Raw genomic sequence first — 16,721 nt, forward strand, 5'->3', positions numbered from 1 at the left:
AGCAGGAGCTTCCGGGAGCTGTGTCGGTGCCGCAGGCTGCCATCTGCGCCTGCGCGCGCCCAACGCGCACCGGCTCCGGTTGTGAGACGCCCGCGTGGAGGACGCTGTGACGCGCCGTTGCCATGGCAGGGGTCCTGGCCGCCTTGGTAACAGGTGCTGGGTTCTCTCTCACTCCACCGTCAGAGCTTAGAAAGAGGAGGAGAGCATTGCTCCCCGGCCCGTCTCTGTGACCTCAACCGCTGCAGCTCACACAGGCAGGAGGGGCAGTAGAGGGACAGAGGGAAGGGTGGTGGGACTCTTTCATGGGGGGTGGGCAGCGAGGGGGGAGGGGGAACCGTCGGGGACCAGTGGGAGGAAAGGTGGGTAAAGATGGGAGGGAAGAGCCTTCCTGTTGGCAGCACATCCTTCCCAGGGTCGGGTCCGCGGAGCCCGGCGGCGGCTGGCTTAGCTTTGTGCGTCTGTCCTCACTATTGTCACATTCTTTCCCGTCCCCACGGTCTCCTGCCTGGGACCGGAAACGCACTCGTAAGACGTTAGCTTCCAAGCACTGAGGTCTTCATGGAATCGGTGGTACCTTGGATAGAAGTGAAAACGATCACCTGATGTTTGTTATTTATTTATCGCCATGCTTGGTGGCAGACATACGAGGGTTTTAAAAACATTTGCTCACGGGAAGCACAGTCTTGGCAGGCTGCAGCCGAGAGAATGGGCCAGGTGGTCTCAGGAGGTGACTACAGGTTCGATTTTGCTTCAGTACTTATTTTCTATTAAAAGGTGTTTCCTTTGACATTTTTTCAACTTTCTTAGCTTTTGGACAAGCATATGTTTAAAAGGTGATAAGACTAGAGTCAATGAATTAGATGAAACGATTTGAAAGTTCTGAATCCTGAAAGTTATCGAAAGTGTGTACATCTCTGGACTCAGCTTAGACTCAACACTAAAACATAAGCAGTCACGTACCCACTTAGGAGTTAGCAGACACCCAGGGGAAGGAGTTGATTTCTGTCCCTGCAGTTCTCTATGAAGGAGGTGGTTCTGGTCCAAGCCAGTTGCATGGATTTTTACTGAGAATAAACGTAGACATTTAACTGTGTGCAACTCACAAGAAATCAGCACTAAGCGATTTCGTTGTGTAAGGTGTGTTTTTGTTCAAGTGTTGACTGTGTACCACACGGCCAGTTCCCTGGGATGAAGATTAAAAGAACTGAAGGGGATTGAATATCCTGTGACGCATTTGGAAAAGGCTTAGGGGACTTGATAACAAGAGTTTATGATTCGTGTTCTTTGTTTACTTGGGAGCCAGCAATGAGCTTTCTGAAGTTATAGGAAAATAATAGCACTTCAAATTTGATGCATCTTTTCATTTACTTCTGAGTCACTGCAGCTCTGCCTTTCTTTTTAAGTAAGGCATGTTAGTGTGATTTCTTAACACCTACTATGTTTAATGTGTAATCATTTTTCTTTATTATGCTTACGCTATGTTTTGGTTTTAAATTTGAGGTTTCGCATGGTTGCGATTCATTGTAAATAATAAAGCATATCTATTAAAGTCTTCATGCAACCATTTATTTACAAGTTCAACTATGTTTATTAAATTGAAGGGAAAGCACTGAAGAGCTCCACAGAAATTTTATTCTAACGGTTATGTTACTTAAACATCTCGAAATAGTACATTTCAAGATCCCTGGTCTGGAAAGAAAGCTGATTATTGTAAGGCATTAGTGACTGTGAAAAAGTAGGATTACTTATGTATTTTGGATCACACTGAACTTTAATTTATTCAACAGGTCCGTGGCACCCTTATTTTAATTGGTAGGTGAGGAGACATAACAGTTAATGAGATTTAGCCTCTCTTGCAGGTAGGCAGTAGTAAATAAACGCACCCTGAAATAATCGATTTGGTTTGTTCAGGTCACCTCAGAGTATTATTGCTCTCAACCTCTGATTTACAAATTATTGTAGCTTTACTTTGAGTTTTTTGAGAAAGTCCATTTTATAATCTTAATTTAAGATTATGAACATCGAGAGGGAATTACAGTGTCAGGTGCACGTTCCACAACACATCATCTGTACACTGTATTGTGAGTTCACCGCTCCAGGTCAGGTCTCCTCCCATCACCGTGTATCCCCCCACCCCCCAGCAACCACCACAGTGTTGTCTGCGTTCGTGTGGTTTTTTCCTATCTCTTTTTTTTTAGTTTTTTGCTCTATCCCTCCACCCCTGTCTCCCCAGCCTGCCCTAACAGCTGACAGCCTGCTCTCTGTCTACAATGTTTTTAAATGTTGGACTTAGTTATTCCGACACTGATTATTTGTTTTGAAGATGCTTCGTCACGGTACTGTGGATTTGCTTCTACATTCTCTTGCTTTCCATGAGTTGGCAGTTGTTGGTTAATTTGCATCTTCCAGAAAAGGTTAAAAGCAACCTTAAGAGTCATCTAGCTCAACTTTTTCTGGAGCTACAATCTCCATTAAAACACTCATCCCTGCTCATCTTCTGGGCCCTTCAGCGGTCATCTCATCTCACTTCAGCACAAGTTTCAACATGGGCGTTCTCGCTTGCATTGTATCCAAATTTGCCCCCGATACTAATTTTACTACGTGAAGTGATACAAGTCCAACACTCTTTCCCACGGAGACCGTTTAAATACTTACAACTCTCGTTACCACTGCCCCATGTTTTCTCCAGGCTGTCATTCCCAGGAGGAGTTCAGGGCTCCTCAGTGGCTGGCTTTAAGGCATTTTACTCTCCCAAACTGCGGCCTTCTCCTCTTCATCTCTTTTGTCCATGCCTCCTGACTCGCTGGCCTGATGTGTCCCAGCTTGTCTTCTGTTCTTTAAACTACAGCAGGACAGGAAGCGGGGTGCAGGGTTCATGTGTTGTCTGCGCATCACCCACAGTTTCAGCCTTGGAGTTCATTCACGTTTTGAGTGTCTCCATTATTTTTAAACTCGTTTTGGACCCAGTGTTCATGAAAACCTATTGATGTGCTTTTTGCACGTAGGGCTGAAAAGCCTTAACACTTAGCTGGTACCAGTGGCAGCCGGAAGATGTCCACCCTCATGCTCCTACTATCGTCCATGGGCGAACAGTGGGAGGAACACGATAAATCTCACTGTAGGAAAATTGGCACCAGGCCAGGTGATCTGATCCAGTGTTTGGGGAGAGAAGAGTGAAGCGAATGGCCGAAACAAAGTTCGTGGGTAATTTATTAATTCAGGCAAAATAGCTCTCATTTGACACCTTTAAAAATGGGTCTGGGTCTCTCCAGTTCCGGACATCTGTACATTCTTCCAGAGAGGGTTTCAGGCAACTTGTTCTTGGTATAGGAGCCAGCGAAGGCAGGTAGGAGAACAGGCTCCCGGGTGTTTGGAGCCCTGAAGACAGGTTCCTACAGTTCTTTTGAAGGTGGATCTAATACTCCCTGCACGTGTGGAGAGCGTGGCTCTTTGTGTTTGTTCGTTTGTTCGTGTTTGTGTAAGTCAGTAGGGGAAGTGTGTGGAATATTGCCACAAAGTTCTGGCTTTGGCTATTTTGTGACAATTAAATCTACATAAACCATTTCCCCTCAAACCTTTTCTTTTTGGAAAGGCGATATGACATCAGACTGAACCCTCCTCACCCCTTGCCAATCTTTCTTCAGGAACACGTTTTTGTTCAGTTCCGGGCTCAGCTGCGTTTGTTTGCTCCTCCTCCTGCTGCTCTGCGAGTCAGGAGGAGCCCTCGGACCCTCGGACTTGGGCTCCGAAAGCCCTCTCAGCTCCCCGTGGCCCTTCCAGTTTCAGACTCCGTTAACGGCTTCTTTAATTCTTCCTGCCACAGGCCTTTGTACGTACATGTAGTACATCTGTGTACATTTTGTTTATGTTTTTTTCTACATTTTTAATGTATGTGTTGTGTTTATGCATGCCTTCTCTGCCGACTGCAAGCCCCTCGAGGGCCGCGGGTGTTCAGTGAATGTTGAGTGAATTGTACGTGTACGCTGTATGGTATACTCACGCGCATATGCGGGCACATCATCGGCAGAGAGTTATATGCTTCCTTTGTTTGAAAAATTATGTGCAAAAAAGTGTAGCCATGTTGGGCACTGAACTCAATTTAAAAATAACTTCAGCTTAACTCTCTCAAAAATGACTGAATTTATATACCATTTCACAGACTTTTATTAACTGTCATCTGACGTCCCTGTTCATTGTTACTGTTTTCTGGTATTAGGCATCAGAGTTGGCTTTCTTAATGAAAAAAATGTTTTATTTAGAGTGGACAATTGTCTGCCTTTGGGGAAGTCAGCATTTACCATAAATGAGAACCAGTTAGTACTCAGCTAAAAGGCTCTCAGACCACAGATTATAGTTACACCATGTAAATGACTAGCTCCTCCTTTGGGAAGGACTGAGAAGCTGAAGGTGGGGATTAACACACCTGTTTCCATTTGAACGTGGGGAAACGTGAGTGACTGAGACAAAGAAGCCAGTCGTGTGCTGTAGGGCAGTTTCCTGACGTGCAGGAAACCCCCAGAAGCCTCAGGTGGTCTCCCTACCTGCCTCCTCTGGTCTTCTTATCAATTTGGGTTTAGGAACTGCGGGGATGGGATGGTGGTTGGAAGTTGTATGCTGAGAGAGTGTCTGGCCATCGTAAGTCTCTTTTGGGGTGTTCAGGTACAGGTTAATCTGAACGCCCCAGGTTTTGTGTGTAGGGGTCGATGCGCTTACCTTCAACCTTAGTCTTTATTCACACTGCCCCTGAGTTGGACGTAGTACAGACCTTCTCTCTCCTCATCGTGTAGCATCATTCTTTAACACACGGACAATGGAGGGAAGCGGAGGTACCGATTCCAAAGAAACTGAAGAATATGAAGATGACTTTGAAAAGGACCTGGAGTGGTTAATTAATGAAAAAGAAAAAAGTGATGTCAGCATAATAGAGGTATATATAAATGCCAAAAGCCTTCATAATAATGATGTTAACTGAGTGCTTTGTAATTCTTGAGAAGTTTCATGCTATCTTATCTAAACCTCTCAAGATTTCTTTAATATTCTTTAATATGCATAGAACAAGTGATGTCATCCCTGCCTTGCGGATGGGAAGTGAGGCACAAGAGTTCCAGTGTTGTGTCGTAAGGCATCGGGCTAATTAGTGAGATGACAGGGGTTAGGGTAGCACTTAATAAACCTAAAATTATAATTTAACAATTGTATTTAATTTATGTAATATAAGTAGTATAATTAATTGCATCAAAAGTAATAATGAATGCAGTTTATTTCTGCTTTGTATAAACGGGTGAAATCATGGGGTTACACTCAATATAAATGAAAAATAAAGCAAACCCTCAAAAACATGGTCTTTCAGCTAGTAACTGAAACCTTAAAGAGAGATGAGCTCTTCAGGTTGAGAAACGAGTATTGAGAAAAAAGCAAAAGGTCTTTTACTTTTTTATCCTCGAGAAGATCTAGAGGTAAAAACTGATTTGGAATTTGGACTTGGCTCCTGCAGAAAATGGCAATAATAATCTCAAGAGATTCTAAGAACCTCAAAACAATTAGGACTTGACCAATGATAGTAACTTTAATGGTCTTGGGAATAAAGATGCTGTTTTGAAGAATACAAGTATTACCAAGATAAAACATTTAAAAAATATTTTCTGAAAATGTAAAGGGACAGAAATTTTATGGAGGGGGGAATATTAAAATAACATTGTAGTATTTATAGTTATCTTTTCATACATTAGCATAAAAATTTTAAATATCAATATAGCATTCAGTAACATCAAATACAAATTTAGAGTTCGATTTTTCCTGAATGTTGATGTCCCATGCTTTTCCCCTGAGGTGCTCACAAACATGAGTTAGAATATAACGAGCTAATTGAGCAAGAAGTACGTACATTTTCCCTTTTCTAAAATAAGTTGCATGAATCTGAAAAACCATTTCAGATTTTTTTTTTTTACATATAAATAGACAGAGCGTCTCATTTTTCACTGAAAAGAGGACCTCCTTTCTTTTTTTTAGATGGCTTGTGGGAACGAAGAGGACATCTGCCCAGAACTGCAAGAGCATGAAACAGAAGCAGAGCACACCACACGGCTTTCCGACCCTGGCAAAGCTCTGACGGATGAGGTGTCACCCAGGAGTGACTTCATTTCTGTACCGAGTAGTCAGCCTTTGGATCCCGCGTCAGATTCAGACAGTGAAAACTCTTTCCAGGAATCCAAACTGGACAGCCAGAAAGACCTGGAGGAGGACGAGGACGAGGAAGTAAAGAGATATATCATGGAGAAAATTGCGCAAGCCAACAAGCTTCTACAGACTCAAGAGCCTGTGGATGATAAAAGGGAGCGCAAACTTAAGTTCAAGGACAAATTAGTGGATCTAGAAGTTCCTCCGCTGGAAGACACTGACAACTACACATATTATTTTGAAAGTGAAAGCCACGTGTCTGGAAAACTGTCACAGCTGCGTATTTCCAGTGAATCTGGACGAGACAGTGTGCTCTTGTCAGTCACTGCTGGAAGTTGTGAGGAAAGCAAGGACAGGAAGATACTCGTCGAGAGAGACGGGAAGTTTGAGCTTCTGAATTTACAAGACATCGAGAGTCAGGGGTGTCTGCCCCCCATTCATAAGGTCAGTAGTACAGAAAATGGACCCCAGCAGTCGTCACCCAGATCTTCCAACTCACCTGTCAATGGTGTGAAGAAAGAAGAGCCCATAGCAAAGATCCACGGCTCATCAGCAGAGGAGCCGTGGGCTTCCATCCCTCAGCCCCTGCCCAACCCCAAGACTGCTCCGAGCTCCGCTGCCAACTCAGATTCGAATAAGGGCAGTGGGAAGCCTGATCACAGGACACAGTCTGCGAACATATCGCCAGTGACCTCAACGTATTGTCTTTCCCCTCGACAGAAGGAACTGCAGAAACGGCTAGAACAAAAGAGAGAGAAGCTGAAGAGAGAGGTGAGAGCCCAAGGGGGCGATAGTCTGGAAGGAGGACATGTTTTTCTGTCTTACAGGCTCAGTAGGAGTTGAGACGGTTCCCCAGAGCCTGGATATATTTGTGTGCTTGTTTCGTTTTCCTAGCGTTGAATTTGGTGGCTGAGCGTTAAGAACATGTGTTGATGGAACGCGCACCATGACCACCTGGGTGCTTTCGGGCACGGCCCACAGGGCACGGTGACGAGGCACTTGCGTTAGGGCTGGAGTAGGTCTCAGTGGCCACTAACCTGGTGCTTCCACTTTAAAGGTGAGGCTCGGAGAAGTTAGGTGACTACGGAAGGCGAGGAGGTAGGTGAAAATCAGACGTCAGATGGGAGAACGAAGGCGAAGTTGTTGGGGTTGAGGAGCAATGGGTAGAATGGGATGATCATTCTGGGATGTGTGTGTTTATATACCTTCCATCATACAGTTCCCTGATTTCAGGAATTTTAGTTTCGGATTAAGAATAGAATCTAATAAACTTAAGGAAGTGTTTCCAGAATGCCTAATGGAATCCCAAATTATTATTTTGGGTTTTTTTTTTTAAATAAAAGTAATTTATAATTGAAAAGTCCAGGTATCAAAACTGGTGAGTTTTTCCCAAATTACTGAAATCAGTGCCCCAATTCTCTGTTTTCCTGGGTACCTAATGGTATTCAGCTGAACCACACAAAATGTCTAAATACATGCCAAACCTCAGCAGAATCACAGGTTAAGTAGAATTTTACAGTTACAATCGCTTACAGAACATGTTACTCATAGGCGAACTATAGTGTTGAAAGTTTAAGTAACTTTACCAAAGTCATTCAACTTGTTTGCAGCCAAGTTGGAGTCAAAACTCCCAGTTTTCTTGGCATTCGATGACAAATGGTACATCTTCTCTTTGTGCAGGAAACTATGAGGGGGATTCCTGGCATTTATTGGGAACTCACATTAGCAGAGGAGGTGCAAAACAAAGTTGGCAAGAACACGTAACCCGTAGCACACGCAGGCTGGAGTCTGAAAGGACGCACACTTACCATTTTACTTGCTCGGCCACTAAAATCGGAGCTGTGACAGTCCGACCCAGTTCAGTCGGTTCACGTGTCTCACAGTACTTCAGAGGCTGTGTTAACCCAGCTTCATGGCAACACCGTGACCAGTCGAGAGTAACTGAACTGCGGGCCGAGTGCGCACATCCCTGTGCCTGTGTGTCTGTGCGTCTGTAAGAGTTACCCGGGAGGCTTTCTGTAGTCTCAGTGTCTTTCCACCAAGGAACGAGTGGTGGCTTTGACGGGTGGCCGGCAGCTGGTTCCCTTTCATCTTGATCCTCTTTTCTGGGTGCCACACTCTTTGTCAGCTCCATTGGGGCTTGGAAAATAGGCATTTGAAAACATACTTTATGCTGTTAAGAGGATAGAATTTTTCCTTTCCTTCCTATACTTTTTTCAACCAAAAGAAATGAGAAGGAGTTGCTATACTGTCAAAATGATGGAAAGTGCTCTGAATTCCATTCTTTGAAGAGAATTTGAGCATGGATTCTGTCATCCAGTTTATTTCAGTGACAACACTTGGATAGTGGAAGAGACTGAAGTTGTCCAAACTGACACAGTATGGTGACAGTGAGGTGGTTTCGCCCAGCCTGGGGTGGTTTCCGTGAGGCCATGCTGCTTTGCCCCAGGGACTGCTTTGTGGCCATGAGGAGCTGGGCCTCAAGGTCAGGCAGCTCCCGTTACAGCATCAGCTGGGGGAAGGCAGATTAAAAGAATCATTTTGTTCTTGCAGTTAACCAATTGTCTAGATGTTTCTTCTGTTAGCAAAAATGTTAACTTATGAGTATACACTGGCTGAAAACATTTTCAAACATAATACAAAGTTTTGAACACATGTAAAGGTACAACTAACCTCTGCCTCCCCATCACCCAGATTCCAAAGTCACTGAGATTTTGTCATGTTTTGGCTTCATCCTTCCTTTTTTGGTTGGAGTATTTTTTAAAGCAAGTCCTAGACAGCACACTTCAAAATACAGGGCTAGGGTGGGCCTCTGTAAGATTGACAGGGAGGGAAAACTTCGTACAGTGGCTGGTGGCAGTTGTGTGGCGGTTAAGGGCTGAGTCTCGGGCAAATGACGTCATCGAGGAGTACTTTGAGTGTAAGAAGTGAACAAACAAACTTGGCTTTTTGTTTTTCAAAAAAAAAAATACAGCTTTAAGCGATTATAGCATTTTCTTTTGCAACCACAATGCCATTTATCACAATTAACAAGTGTATCAGTAATATAAAAACACTGACATGCTTTAGTGCCTTTATAGATGCCACAGAGTGCTGCTTTTGCGTAGCTGCGGTTTGAGGGCCCCAGACTAAAAGTGAAGGAGGAAGCGGAGGGAGAGCCAAGGAGCTCCTGCGTGGTGTGTATGCCTCGCACATGCGTGCAGCCGTAGACTCCATCTCTGCAGTTAACTTACCTTGAAAACCTTCGCTTTCTTCCTAAGCAAATTAGAGGCCCTATTTTGTTGTTTTTTAAGAAGCCCCGTATTTAGATGGAAAGTTTTAGGGGCAGGGAATTCTAATTTTAGATCTCAGAATATCTCTCTCTAATAACTCATGTACGATCTTAAAATCCTTCATTGAGGCCTTTGACACTCTCCCCGCCAGGAGGAGCAACGGAAAATAGAGGAAGAGAACGAAAAGAAAAAGGAGAACGACGCGGTGTTCAAAGCGTGGTTGCAGAAGAAACGAGAGCAGGTCCTCGAGATGAGGAGGGTTCAGCGCGCGAAGCAGCTTGAAGACATGAGCAGCAGAGTAAGTAAAGCTTCCCTGGGAGACAGGTCTCAGACAGAGGGGAGCGCTGACTGCCAGCGGGGGGCGGTGTCCGGGAGCCGCCCTCGCCCAAGATGTGCCACGCAGGCAACTACCATCACGTTCTGAGAAGCCTTGCAAAAATCAGAGGGTTCCAACTCCACTCAGACAGTCACAGTGCCGAAAATGGAGAACTACCGATATCTTTAAGGTAGTGTGACTTTGACATTCAAATGAGGCAAAGGCAGCGTGCACACGCAGAGTATCCCCTACACCTGCGTGAGGAAGTGTGCGTTCAGGTGGGTCTATTTTTGCCAGTGTGGTAGGCGGGAAATATCGTTGGATTGCAGTGCTGTTTTCAGTGAGGCTGAACATCTGTGAGCTGTTTGAATAGTCTTTTCACAGAAAACATTCTTTGCCAGCTTCTCTGTTGGGAATAGTGGTTCATTCTTTTTGATCAGTGGGAACTCTTCATGCATTATGAAAACTACTTCTTCAAGAAATTCGCTGCATTAATTTTTTCTCTTGTTAATTTCCTTGTTTTGCAGTGCAGAAATAGGTGATTTTATGTGGTTGGATTTATAAAACTATAAAAACAGTCATTTAAAGCGCAGTATAAAACCCTGCATTCAAGCTACGGGCAGATGTTGTCAATTCTGTCTTTAGATTATACCGGAGTCCCAGCCCCCTGACCCAAACCACTGCCCTGTGTTGCCTGAGCTGCTGCAAACACCTAATCACCGGTACCCCCTCTTCCACCCGCTGCCCCCACCCCCCCGCTCCACTCCCCCTGGCACCTGAGCCAGCCCTCTGATGCACAACAGAGTGCGTCAGGTGGGCTTCGAAGCCTCGGAAGGAGTCCGGAGTTCCCACCACCACCTGCGAGATTGTAGGTCATCAGATCCCTGCTGCTTCTGGCCTCGTCTCCTCCCACTTGCCGGCCCCTTCGCTGCAGCTTCATTTTGGCATTTACTGAGCGTGCAGAGCACAAACCCGCCCCAGGTGCTTTGCTGTGTGGCAGTGCTCGAAACGCCCTTTCTCCAGGTGCTTGCTGCCTCACTGTCCAACTACCATCCTTTCTCCCCCGCATCCCGTGACTACTGTCTCTCCTTACCACACTCGTCTTTGTGTCTGGCGTATCAGTCAGTCAGTCAGTCAGTCATCCATTTTTTTCCTCCTCATCTGGAACAACACTGCCCAAAGCAACTCTCTGTGATGGTGAAATGCCCTGTGTCTGTGCTGTCCAATAAAGCGGCCACTGGCCACACTGTGGCTGTGAAGCACGGAAAATGGAGCTAATGTGGCTGACGTACCGAATTTTAAATTTTTCTCTAATATACGTAGCCACGTGGGACTAGTGGCTACTGTGTTGTGCAGTGCAGACTTAGAATGAATGGGAGAGGGGCCCTGTTTTTCCATTGCTGTGACCCAGTACCCACGTGCCTGTAGATGCTCCATGTAATAGATACCCTGTAGATATCTGTTAACTGAATCAGTGGACTGAGATTCCCATCCATCCTCTTCACCCCTGAATTCTTGACTCTTGATCTGTGATTCCAGATTGAACACTTTCTTGTCACCTGCAGCCACTCCCAGATTTCTAGGTGTTCGCGGTGGTCCTCGAGGCCCTCTTCACCAAGGTCCACGTGGTATGTCGGAGGCCCTCCGTTGCATGCAGTTTGCAAGTTAGACCGCAGTGCTCTCTGCCATGGGGTGCAGACGGAGGAGAATGCCAGGGAGAAGGCCTTCCCTGTCTCAGAGCTCATGTCCGGGGAAAGGGTCAGATGAGCGCCCTAACGGGGCTCCATGTAAAGGCTCCACATCTGTCCCTTTGCGCTCTCTGCTCTGCTTCAGCTTTCCAAAGCTCCTTGAAGACAGTGTCTGTTATGAGGTTCGGGGAGCCACATAGTACACTTCTCCCACCGCTGCTGCTTATGACAAAACCCTCAGGGCGGTGATGAGAAACCTCCACGGCTGCAAACGCTACAGCCACTGTCCACAGCAGTAATGACAACCTGGGACGTGGCCAGGCAGTCTGATGCTCCGAAGTTAGAATCCAAGAGAAAGGCTACATCACGTTAAGTGTTGAATGGTTGATTTTCAAACTGGTTCTTGGAGCTCCTTCAGATTGCCAAAAAGACCTCAGCTCTGCCCACACTGCCTTTCTCCAACCAGTCTGTGTGTGCCGTTGTGCGAACCTATTTTCCTTGTCGAAGGGTTCAGCTTTGCAAAGCTCGAATATCACCACATTTACACCGTCTTCATTTGTTGGTGACGGTCATCCCTCAGTATCCCTGTGAGATTCATCCCAGGATCCTCTGCGGTACCAGAATCCCTGGGCTCTCAAGCGTCTTGTCTAAGTGGTGCAGTGTTTGCGTGTAAGCTGCCCAACCCTCCCGTCTTCTTTAAATCATCTCTAGATTACTCGTGGTACCTAATATACTGTAAACGACATGTCCATAGCTGTACTGTATTGTTTCCGTCCACCTCTCCTGTGTGCGTGTGCACGTGTTTGTTGCTGAGATGACATTGGCTAGTAACGTTAGGCAGTCTCAGGGGCGCACAGTGTAATTGCATGTCTGTGCGCACTGCGGCCTGCTCCCCACGCGTCACCACGCCGTCGATTCCCTCATTCTGCCTTCTCCCCACTCCCCTCCCCTCCGGCACCCACCTGTCTGTTTTCTGTATCCAAGACACTGTCTTAATTTTGTTTTGTTGGTTCATTTGTTTCCTTTTTGTTTTACATTCCACACATAAATGAGAGAAATCACAGTTTCTGTCCTTTTCCACGTGACTTATTTCACTTATCACAACACCCTTGAGACCCATCCATGGCGTTGCAAGTGGCGACGTTTCCTCTTTTCGCTGAGTAGTGTGCCGCTGTACACACCTGCCGCCGCTGTACACACCTGCCGCCGGACCCTCGGGCTGCTCGCACGCGTGTCCTGGCTGCTGTGCGTAATGCTGCAAGGGGCAGAGGGGTGCTGTGTTCAGGAAGACTTTTGGAAGAAGACAGGTGGCGATGGATTCAGTGTTGAATTTTCCGGCAGAAGGGTGGTCAGCGTGCGGATGCAAAGGGGATGCGTTTGGTTTGGACCGAGGAGTGCAGGTGACGAGGTTGGCGTCGATGAGTGGGACATGTTCTTGTAGGGGCCCCCAGACGTCATCTTGGCTTCAGATGAAGCAAAGCTTGTTTTTGTAATCAGCAGGAAAACAGAGACCCACAGCAAGCTTTTCGACTGTGGCTGAAAAAGAAGCATGAGGAGCAGCTGAGAGAAAGGAAGACGGAAGAACTCCGGAAGCAGGAGGAATTCTTGTTCTTCCTCAAGGGAGCCGCAGGCCGTGACAGGGCCTTCAAGCAGTAAGTCAGAGGCCAGGTACTCCCCCATCCTCAAGGGCATTTTAGAAAGTGGTACAATCAATACAGCTTGGAAAAAAGTACCCAAATATTTGACCTTTGATGCTGCATGCCCGTTTGGTTTTAGACCCACACGATAAAGGTGTTGATAAAGGTGTGAGAACAGTCTTTAATGCCCATTCGCACAGTGTCGGTTCCATTCTTTCAGGGTGGTGTCCACACTGAAGTTGTTCCTTATGGCGCCCCTGGGACAGCCTACCATTCATTCATTCATTCATTCATTTGTTCATTTATTCGAGAAGTGGGCCAAAGGTTGGTTACAGCTTCTCCTGCAGAGTCCTCAGAAAAACAGAATAAAGAGTTGCATTTGCCTAGAAATGCTTTTCTGTAAGGAAATGCAGTCAGACGAGGAGGAAGATCTCTGTAGGCCAGATGAAAGGAGACTTGGGCACGTAGCCTGGGGGTTTGAGGCAGTCCGGACCTCTTCTCAGCTATCTGGGTGGGACCCCGTCTACCTGCTGATGCTGAGGAAGCACACCTGGCTTTGCGAATGGGCCAGTGAGCCCCATGGGGATCCTGGTGTTTGAAGTTTCTTTCTGTTTCTTTTTTTTTTTTTGCTCTATTTCTCTTTGTTTCTCTGCCTCTTCCTTCTCTCCTTGCTTCCTTCCTTCCTTTCCTCCTTCCTTGTTTCCATGTTTCCTTTTTGTAAAACATGTAACCCTTTATCACAGAAGCAGTAAATGTGCCTTGTGGAAATGGAGAGGAGAAATCACGTTTCCATCACACAGAATCACTATTGTTAGGACCTTAGTGCATATTTTTTAGATATTTCTTGTATTTATAATTTAAAAATAGAAATTGAGATCATACTCACAGACTGTCCTGCAACTGGCCTGTTTCCGTTAATGATCTCATCTATACGTAGCTCGTAACCATTTTTTTCCACTTGGCTCCCAAAATGGCTACAGTTAATTTACTCAAACTAGTATCGAATTCAGGACCACACAACTTTGGGTGATGATGCTTCTTAAGTCTCTTATTCTAATATAATTATCTGGTTGTTTAAGTTTATTTCTTTAAAAATCTTATGTATGTATATAATTTAATATGTGTCTATACATGTATTGTGTCTGTATACATGTATACACCCAGATATACACATATTTGTATACACCCCCCCACATACACACTTATACACCATATATGTGTGTATACAATTATTTTTGACGTTATTTTACCTAAGCAAGATTTATGGACTTAAACTCGCCAGCCCATGGCCTGTCGCTGTAGCTATGTTGGTGGTGTCTGTGCGCAGGCCTGTTTCCCACTTTGCAGAAAACTGTGCGTGCACTGGAGAGCAAGGGCCCTGTGATGTCCCCACCAGGGGGCCAGGCGACACCGATGCCTGTGTGTCGTTAGCCTGCTTACGTTTTAGCATGCAGCTGGTTGCAAAAGAGAAGCTATTTGGAACACATTACATACTTAGTTGCTTAAAAAAACATTTAAAAAAAAGGATAGGACCTATATCACACAAAAAAATAGTGTTTATCACTAAAACAACATTTTTGTTGGCAATTTCATTGTAAGGCAAACTTAATTTCAAACATTCCATATCAAGCGTAACTATGCTCTCTCGTGTGAGCCAAGGGGATAAGCCTGAAATTTTTCAGTCAGTGCTTCCATTTGTGTTGTGCCTACAGCATTTCCTTGTAAGAAATTGAGTTTCTTTTCATTGTCTGTAGTGGTAACTTTGTAGCGTGAAAAGCACGTTCAGGTTGATACAGATCTGATGATGTCTCTACAGGTGGCTAAGAAGGAAGCGGATAGAAAAACTGGTGGAGCAGCAAGCTGTCAAGGAAAGGGCCAGACAGCTCCGACTAGAAGCCAAGCGCTCCAGACAGTTGCAGAATCAACTGTACAACATGTCCGAAGCCCAGTCTTTTCGTTTCACCGACTATTACAGCTGAAGGTATCTATTAAATGCTTCACTTTGAAGCCACTATCCTCAGAATTTTGGATATCTTTTATGGCCCATGAGCTTTGGTTGTACTCTAAATTATGGAAATGGTATGTACTTTTGGTGATGTTGATAGTGATTTACCTTTTTTTTAAAAAAAAAACTAGAACAAAATAAATATTTTCTTGAAGTGTTGAAATGTGTTATATCATCACTTAGTCCATGCAACAAATTGAACTGTGAATGAACTCTGAATTCTTTATTCCCTTAACTTCTAGATTATTTGAACATTTCTAGCTGGAAAGAACCACAAGAAAAACACAGATTTCTATTATCATGAAAAAAATTGCAGTAGAACATTTCATAAGGCAGGAGGAGTGACCCCTTAAACAAGCCTTAATCAAATTTCTGTTTCCATCAGCTTCACATTGGAATGCCCGTGGCAAGCAGAAGTGGTTGGGTAGGCCTACTTCTTAAAAAAAGAAAAAGTAAAAATTATGCATAATGCTATTTTAGGTATGTTACAAAATTAGCCAGCTCTTAGTTTATCATGTACCTGGCATTGTTGTAAATACTTTATATAAGTCACTTGATATAATTCTCTTTTAAAAAATATATTTTATTGATTATGCTATTACAGTTGTCCCATTTCTCCCCCGTCACTCCACTCCACCCTGCCCACCCCCTCCCTCCCACATCCCCCCCCTATAGTTCATGTCCATGGGTCATACATATAAGGTCTTTGGCTTCTACATTTCCTATACTATTCTTACCCTCCCCCTGTCTATTTTCGACCTACCATTTGTGCTACTTATTCTCTGTACCTTTCCCCCCTCTCTCCCCTCCCACTCCCCTGTTGATAACCCTCCATGTGATCTCCATTTCTGTGGTTCTGTTCCTGTTCTAGTTGTTTGCTTAGTTTGCTTTTGTTTTTGTTTTAGGTGTGGTTGTTAATAACTGTGAGTTGGCTGTCATTTTTACTGTTTTATTTTTTATCTTCTTTTTCTTAGCTAAATCCCTTTAACATTTCATATAATAAGGGCTTGGTGATGATGAACTCCTTTAACTTGACCTTATCTGAGAAGCACTTTATCTTCCCTTCCATTCTAAATGAAAGCTTTGCTGGATAGAGCAATCTTGGATGTAGGTCCTTGCCTTTCATGACTTGGAATACTTCTTTCCAGTCCCTTCTTACCTGTAAGGTCTCTTTTGAGAAATCCGCTGACAGTCTTATGGGAACCCCTTTGTAGGTAACTGTGTCCTTTTCTCTTGCTGCTTCTAAGATTCTCTCCTTCTGTTTAATCTTGGGTAATGTAATTATGATGTGCCTTGGTGTGTTCCCCCTTGGGTCCAGCTTCTTTGGGACTCTCTGAGCTTCCTGGACTTCCTGGAAGTCTATTTCCTTTGCCAGATTGGGGACGTTCTCCTTCATTATTTGTTCAAATAAGTTTTCAATTTTTTGCTCTTCCTCTTCTCCTTCTGGCACCCCTATAATTCGGATATTGGAACGTTTAAAGATGTCCTGGAGGTTCCTAAGCCTCTCCTCATTTTTCTGAATTCTTGTTTCTTTATCCTTTTCTGGTTGGATGTTTCTTTCTCCCTTCTGGTCCACACTGTTGATTTGAGTCCCAGTTTCCTTCCCATCACTATTGGTTCCTTGTA

At 44.7% G+C, this 16,721-nt stretch overlaps 1 protein-coding gene across 7 annotated transcripts; it reads left to right on the forward strand.

The window, feature by feature from the left end:
- The first annotated feature begins 28 nt into the window (after positions 1–28).
- CCDC181 (coiled-coil domain containing 181) lies at positions 29–15,313 on the forward strand. Of its 7 annotated transcripts, XM_045189812.3 has the most exons (7): positions 29–153; positions 4,788–4,927; positions 6,010–6,621; positions 6,898–6,948; positions 9,601–9,747; positions 12,951–13,105; positions 14,907–15,312. In XM_045189812.3, exons 1-7 carry the CDS (start codon positions 123–125, stop codon positions 15,067–15,069), a joined length of 1,299 nt encoding a protein of 432 aa, XP_045045747.1. In that variant the 5' UTR covers positions 29–122; the 3' UTR covers positions 15,070–15,312. The 7 variants fall into 7 exon arrangements, with proteins under 7 accessions (XP_045045747.1, XP_024409408.2, XP_024409400.2 ...); XM_024553640.4 differs by having other exon boundaries at positions 6,010–6,948; positions 12,954–13,105; positions 14,907–15,313; XM_024553632.4 differs by having other exon boundaries at positions 6,010–6,948; positions 14,907–15,276.
- The last annotated feature ends 1,408 nt before the right edge of the window (positions 15,314–16,721 follow it).

This window comes from Desmodus rotundus, chromosome 12, assembly GCF_022682495.2.
Source record: "Desmodus rotundus isolate HL8 chromosome 12, HLdesRot8A.1, whole genome shotgun sequence".
Lineage (NCBI taxonomy): Eukaryota > Metazoa > Chordata > Mammalia > Chiroptera > Phyllostomidae > Desmodus > Desmodus rotundus.